Raw genomic sequence first — 6,990 nt, forward strand, 5'->3', positions numbered from 1 at the left:
GAATAAACCACAGTTGCCCGCTCCACTGTTACCTGGGTCGCGGGCTCACCCGTGATTCTCAGTCCCCGCTCCATACACACTTCCTCTACTCATAGGGTGCGCACGCGACGGCTTCAGGGAATATAAAGGGCCAACGCACCATTAATTGCCGCTAATCATTTTCCCAGAAGGCTATTTAAACCTGTTTCTCCCATCACACCCTGCCGGATCTTTGTGCCTACGCCTTAGGCCCCTTCCACACTTGCGTTGCAGATCACGTCAGAGTTTGAACAGGGTGCGATCAGGGTTTGGTCAGTGAAAAACACACATTTTGCATCAGAGTGCAATCAGTTTTCAGTCAGAGTTTGTTCAGTGTCTCAGTTTTTCATGCGCGTTTTCAATGCAATTTCAATGCGTTTTTCACGCGCAGGTAAAGAGCTCTATCTTTTCTATGGCAATTGATGCTTGAAAAACGCATTGCACTTGCAAGTGTCTCAGAGTGCAATGCGTTTTTGATGCATCTCCATAGATTTGTATGTTGCTTTTTTCACGCGCGTGACTTGCAAAAGTAGAGCATGTTTTAACGCGTGTTTAAATCTCGACATGCTCTACTTTTGCATGAAGTAGTGTGTGCGTGAAAAAAAATGCAATGGGTCAGAGTGCAATGCAACTTCTGCACGTCAAAAGCACGCGCAGAAAACGCGCGTGAAAAACGCAAGTGTGAAAGGGGCCTTAGAGAAAGCTCCCCAGCGATATTCCTGCATTCCTGTGTGTTTCTGCTCGTGAGTTCCTGTGTTCCTGTTCGAATCTGCCTGGACCTCCTGTTGCTGACCCCGGATTGGACTTGACCTTGCATCTCTGCCGCCTGCGCTGACCCTGAACTATTATATCACTTTCGCTGTCTGCTAGGAATTACTAAAGACTCCATATTTATTTTGTTCTGTAATGAAGTAGTAGTTTCTCCTGCACACTAAAAGTACAAAAAAGTGTTGACATGTAAGAATAAGGCCCCTTTCACATTTGCGTTGCAGATCTCGTCAGAGTTTGATCAGTTTTCAGTCAGAGTTTGTTCAGTGTCTCAGTTTTTCACGCGCGTTTTCAATGCAATTTCAATGCATTCAATGGACTTAGGACTGAGCTCTATCTTTTCTATGGCAATTAATGCGTGAAAAACGCATTGCACTTGCAAGTGTCTCAGAGTGCAATGCGTTTTTGATGCATTTCCATAGACCTGTATGGTGCGTTTTTCACGCGCGTGACTTGCAAAAGTAGAGCATGTCGAGATTTAAACGCGCGTTAAAATAAACGTGCGTGCGTGCGTGAAAAAAAATGCAAGTCTGAAAAGAGTGCAATGCAAGTTCTGCATGTCAAAAGCACGCGTAGAAAACGCGCGTGAAAAACACAAGTGTGAAAGGGGCCTAAAAATACTTTTCACACTTCACTTTTCACACCTTTTGTCTTGGTTTTTACTACTTTTATTTTTTACTACGGTGATATTGGTCAAAAATATTCGGACCAGAGCTTCAGAATCACTTTTTTCCACTGCTTTTTCTTGTTAGTCCATATTATTCAGATTCCAATATGGTAGTTAAAACTTCTCCAGTACAAATTCCTGAATCCTCCAATTAGAATAAACCACCATTCAGCCTGCTTTTCCTGCGTTTTTTTTGTGTATCCTCCCTCGTTCACACTATTGGGAGACATAGGTTTATATTGTGCAGTATTTATGGTTTCCATGTTTGGGATTTGTATTGTATATAATTTGTGTATATTGTGTAAAGAAATATATGATTACATGTGTGAAGCATAAATAGCAATTGGGACTGGATGCTAGCAACGTGCCTGAAGAAGCCGTGTTTGGCGGTAATGTGAAGCTGGCGTCCCACTTGGATATTTTATATGCACATTTTTAATTATCGTTTGTGAGTATATTTTTATTGAATAAATCCTGAGTGCCAAGAATATACAACGCTATCTGTGTGTGAATTTTCTTCCAGGGATCCGCTAGGAAGAATAGTGTGAACGAGGGAGGATACACAAAAAAAACGCAGGAATTGCAGGCTGAATGGTGGTTTATTCTAATCGGAGGATTCGGGAATTTGTACTGGAGGAGAAATTTTAACTACCATATCGGAATCTATGGACTAACAAGAAAAAGCAGTGGAAGAAAGTGATTCGGGAGCCCAGGTCAGAATATTTTTGTATACTTTATCTGTTGGACTTGCATTGGATCGGTTCTGTGACTGTATGTAGCTCCTGGAGATAAGTGCGCAACACATAGTCAGTTTTGTGTGATATTGGTCAGTCTGTATGCATTAAATATGTAGCACTGCCAGGAATTTCAATAATATTTCTACTTACACCACTTGGAGTCTCAGAAAGTAGTACCAGAAATCAGACAGGGTGATGATAAGTACATTTTCAGTCAGATAGAAATCACAGAATGCTTTACATGTTGTAAGTAACAAACAGGAGAGGGTCTTTCATAATTGTAGACAATTTCTGGACTTGTTTAGGAGGAGTGGCCCTTAGCCACTGAGCTTTTAAATACAGTCAACAACAGCTAGATGCTCATCCATTGAAGCATACCTTTTATTCTTACAGACATCAAATTAGAACCGCCAGCTTTGTCTATGAAGAAAGTATCAGCAAAAGAATTTTCAAGGCAGAAATACATCATTTAAGTCACATTTTCACACAATGAAAAACATTTCAGATTCTATAACAGAAAGGTTTAACCGCGCTGAAAAGGTTATTGAAAGACATGAAGGAAGCAAGAACAGAACAAGAAACACAGGCTGGTCCAAGAGAGATGAGTATTTGGCTTATGCAGAAATTTCTGTGCTTGGGGTCATTTTCATTGCAGCCACAGTTGGAAATTTCATTCTGATATTCATTTTGTGGAACAAGAGAAAGAGGCTCTCTCGGATGTATGTGTTTATGCTTCACTTAAGCTTGGCTGACCTAGTTGTGGCATTTTTTCAAGTCCTCCCTCAGCTGATTTGGGACATTACAGATGTTTTTATTGGACCTGATCTGCTGTGTCGGTGCATTAAGTATTTACAATTAGTTGGGATGTTTGCCTCCACATACATGATTGTGGTGATGACTGTGGACAGGTTTCAAGCAATTTGTTACCCCATGGTGACATTTAGGAAGAAGCGAGCTCTGTGGAACTCTGCAATCTGCACTAGTTGGTCAATCTCTCTCATTTTCAGTTTTCCCCAAGCATTTATTTTTTCCAGAACAGAAATTGCTCCAGGCATCTTTGAATGTTGGGCTCAGTTCATTGAACCATGGGGCTTAGTGGTATATGTAACCTGGATTTCTATAGCTATATTTTTTATTCCAGTTACTATACTTAGTATATGCCAGATGAAAATCTGCTGGGAGATAAAGATGAATGTGTATGTGAAAAAGCACAAGGAGCTTCTAGTTCGTGACCCACAGACAAGGATAATATCCAGAGCAAGTAGTGTTAACTGCATATCAAAAGCCATGATTAAGAATGTAAGAATGACTGTAGTCACCGTTGTCGCTTATATTACATGCTGGACGCCATTCTTCATCGCCCAAATGTGGTCTGCATGGTCTGCGGATATTCCAGATGGTAAGATATTATTCATTAATGATCTGGACAACAGAAATGATTAAACACTACATATATATTACAATGACTGCAGCAATTATTGCTACTTTTTAAGCATTGATTGTAAGGTAAAGATTTAACTATGATGAGCCTACATCTATAATATACAGGAAGTACCAAGGTTACGTAAGAGATAGGCTCCATAGGTTTGTTCTTAAGTTGAATTTGTATGTTAGTCAAAATTGTATATTTTATCATTGTAAATCTAGACAAAATTTTTATTTGCCCCAGTGACAATTGGAGTTTAAACATTTTTTGCTGTAATTGGACCAAGGATTATCAATAAAGCTTAAATACAGACACCCTACAGCTGATCATTGCAGTCTAGGAGTATAGTAAAGCATTCAGAGAGCTTCACCAGAGATCACAGTGGGCAGTGGGGTCCGTCTTTAACTAGGAGTCGTCTGTAAGTTGGGTGTCCTTAAGTAGGGGACCGCCTGTATGGAAATAAATATACATAAACTGCTAAGGAGGTTTAAGCTTATAGCTTAACTAGGTCATAACAATCTAATTGATCCAAAAATCAAAGAGACAGACACTCTTCTTATCAAGTGAGCCCCATTGCTTAGCTAGCACTGTGACTGCATCCAGTTTTTAAAATCATTGGAGGTTCTGAAGCCATTGGGATATTTCCATCTTTAACAAGAGGAAGGGGGTAATAAAGGAAGTCACATGCCAATTTCAAAAATCATTTCATAAAAAAATAGAAGATATGCCACATAATATCACATACAATCCATTAAAACTAGAGACTAAAGAGATTTCAAGCAGTAGTTGATCATAGTACAAGGTCACTGAAACTGTTGGCTAAATAAATGTATTTTTAAGTACAATGAAAACATTGTAATACAGTTCATGTAGGAGAGAGGGTGAGGGAATAATTTTAACTCTTACCTGACACATACCTGAGCTAATGAAAAGAACATTTTAAAAAAATGAAGATGAATAATTCCAATATCTGATAAATATCCGTTTATTAGGTCTTCAGAATTTGGATAGGTCTGTTATAATTGCATGGGTAAAGTTAACCCTTTTTCTCATTTATGTCCTCATCAACTGACACCCAACAATAATACAGACACACTAGTTAAAAAGGTTGTCCCACAGATGAAACTTAGCAGATTAGGTGTTTACAGAGTATGACTTTTTATTGCATTGTCATTAAGAAGTTCTGTTGATACCAATAGTATTTATCAGTGATAGATACCGTATAAAACTTTCAATGTTGCATTTTATCACTTTCATCTTTTCATTTTCAGGTCCTGTGTTCACAATTCTAATGCTTCTGGGAAACCTGAACAGCTGTGTCAACCCCTGGATATATATGTATTTCTGTGGAGATATTCCACATGGCCTTAGACAGTTAAAGTGCATTTCAAAATATGTCTCACATCAACAGGAATTTCACATCACAGAAAGCATCAAGTGTGAAAAGCGATTTTGTGAAGAGCAAGTTACCTATGTATAGTAGAGATGTATATAAAACTGGATGACTTACATGTCTCTTCTGTTAGTAATCTAGTAAAGTGATTAAACATGTCATTATAATAATCTCCTCATAGAGGATATGGAAATTAAAAACTCAGGAATGCAGGGATTGAATGTAGAAATCTTTACATGACTGAGAATGCCAAAGCAATTAAAATGTTATGATTATTATCCTCAACGAAAGATGATTAAGTCTTAACCACCCATTATGTCTGACAAAGAATGATCATTTACTGTAATGATTAACCAACTTACTAACTAACAATACATTCTCTTTCGATAATAAACACCAAATGAAACTAAAGACGTTAGTTCAGATTATCAACACACAAATTTGCATAAAGATATAAAGTATGTAAAAATCATACCTCCCAAAAAACCCGGATTCAGCGGGAAAGTCCACTTTTTTGTCCTCTGTCCCACCCAGCAGGAGTTATGTGCTGTGACATCAATTCTGTCAGCATCCACCACAGACCAAGCTGATTACAGTGATAATGCAGAAAGCCGGGAGCTCCTTGCATTAACCCTGTGCTTCTGCTGTGTGTAGCAGAGCTAGCAAGCGTGAAGTGATAATGTCATCTTCCTGTCGGCATCAGAGCTACATACAGCAGAGGAGGAGAGCTGCTGCAGGGGAACAGGGAAATGTGAGTATATGTGTTTATTTTACTCTGGGGGCAAGAGGGGTAGCTGCTGTGGGCAGGGGGAATAAGAGGTGGATCTGCTGGGAAGGGCAAAATAAGGGATGGAGCTTCTTGGGGATGCTTTTTTGTCCCTCTTTATCAGCTTTGAAAGTTGGGAGGTGTGAAGAAGACGCATGGTTTTTTTTATAGTATTGAAAACTGGTTTTCTGTAACTCTGGTTGTGGTACATTAGTTTCCTGGTTGGTAACTTCTGTGTGAATGAGTGTGAATGATTTCTTATTCTACTTCTCTCATTAGTCTGGCCACCTAATGCTCTATTCTCTTCTGTCTAGTATCACCACCTGGGAGCTGTGTACCAAAACCAGGGAATGTGCTGTTACAATGTAAAATTATGTAATAAATGTTATGTTCTACTTACCTGCAGCATGGTGGGTCTGCTCTGACCTTATAAGAGGCAGGCCAGCAGCAGCTCTGGTGTTTTATAGGGGAAGCTGCAGAGAATTGTGGGTATGTCAATTGTATAAAAGGTGTCACTGACCAGCAATCTGGGGGATTATGATTGTGGAGATTTGTGTTTTGCCTTCTGCTGGCCTGTGGAACTACAAGAGCCTGGTGTTTATTGAACCTGTTATGTTATTTATGGACTTTTCAAAATAAACTCCTTTGGATTATTTTCGTCAAGCAAAGCCTGGTTGTGCATTGAAAAGCCTATGCCTCACATATGGTGTCAGAAGTGGGATTCCATTTGAGTATTGCTCCAAGTACTCCTATTTAAAGAAACAGAGGTGTTATGTACAAGACTCGTTCCTGGCGCATTAAACCAAAAGAAACTGTGCCTGCAAAGCGAGTTTCTGCAAGTAAGTCCAGCAAGATGGAAAATCCAGGTGCCAGATCTAAAATCAGGCCGTCTGCAGAGAAAGAGGAGGAATCAGAGGTCCAGGGAGCTGCTGCTGCTTCATTAACTCCAGGTGTGACCAAACCTCATGAAAAGACTTTACCTGAGAACATTGCTGACCTGATGAAATGGTTAACTGTGCAGCAGATTGAAGCAGAAAAAAGGCAAATGGAGGAGATCAGGAGAAACCGTGAAGAATTGCAACGTCAGGATGAACGCTGGAGGGAACTGTTGCAGGCATTAACATTGGAACGGCAAGCTGTTTCACCTCCTCATCCTGCACATGTGACCGTGTCTCCTTGGAAAGACCCTCATATGACAAAACTTACTCCACAAGA

At 39.7% G+C, this 6,990-nt stretch overlaps 1 protein-coding gene across 1 annotated transcript; it reads left to right on the forward strand.

Moving 5' to 3' along the window:
• Positions 1 to 1,905: 1,905 nt before the first annotated feature.
• Positions 1,906 to 5,315, forward strand: LOC140129049 (isotocin receptor-like). The gene is made up of 3 exons (XM_072150682.1): positions 1,906 to 2,166; positions 2,584 to 3,589; positions 4,888 to 5,315. Exons 2-3 carry the CDS (start codon positions 2,680 to 2,682, stop codon positions 5,094 to 5,096), a joined length of 1,119 nt encoding a protein of 372 aa, XP_072006783.1. The 5' UTR covers positions 1,906 to 2,166; positions 2,584 to 2,679; the 3' UTR covers positions 5,097 to 5,315.
• Positions 5,316 to 6,990: the final 1,675 nt, after the last annotated feature.

The sequence above is a fragment of the Engystomops pustulosus genome, chromosome 4 (assembly GCF_040894005.1).
Source record: "Engystomops pustulosus chromosome 4, aEngPut4.maternal, whole genome shotgun sequence".
Classification (NCBI taxonomy): Eukaryota; Metazoa; Chordata; class Amphibia; order Anura; family Leptodactylidae; genus Engystomops; species Engystomops pustulosus.

Coding starts and splice junctions, on each gene's coding strand:
- LOC140129049 (XM_072150682.1), top strand. CDS start 2,680: ATGAAAAACATTTCAGATTCTATAACAGAAAGGTTTAACCGCGCTGAA. Junction 3,590..4,887: donor GTCTGCGGATATTCCAGATG/GTAAGATATTAT, acceptor TTTCATTTTCAG/GTCCTGTGTTCACAATTCTA.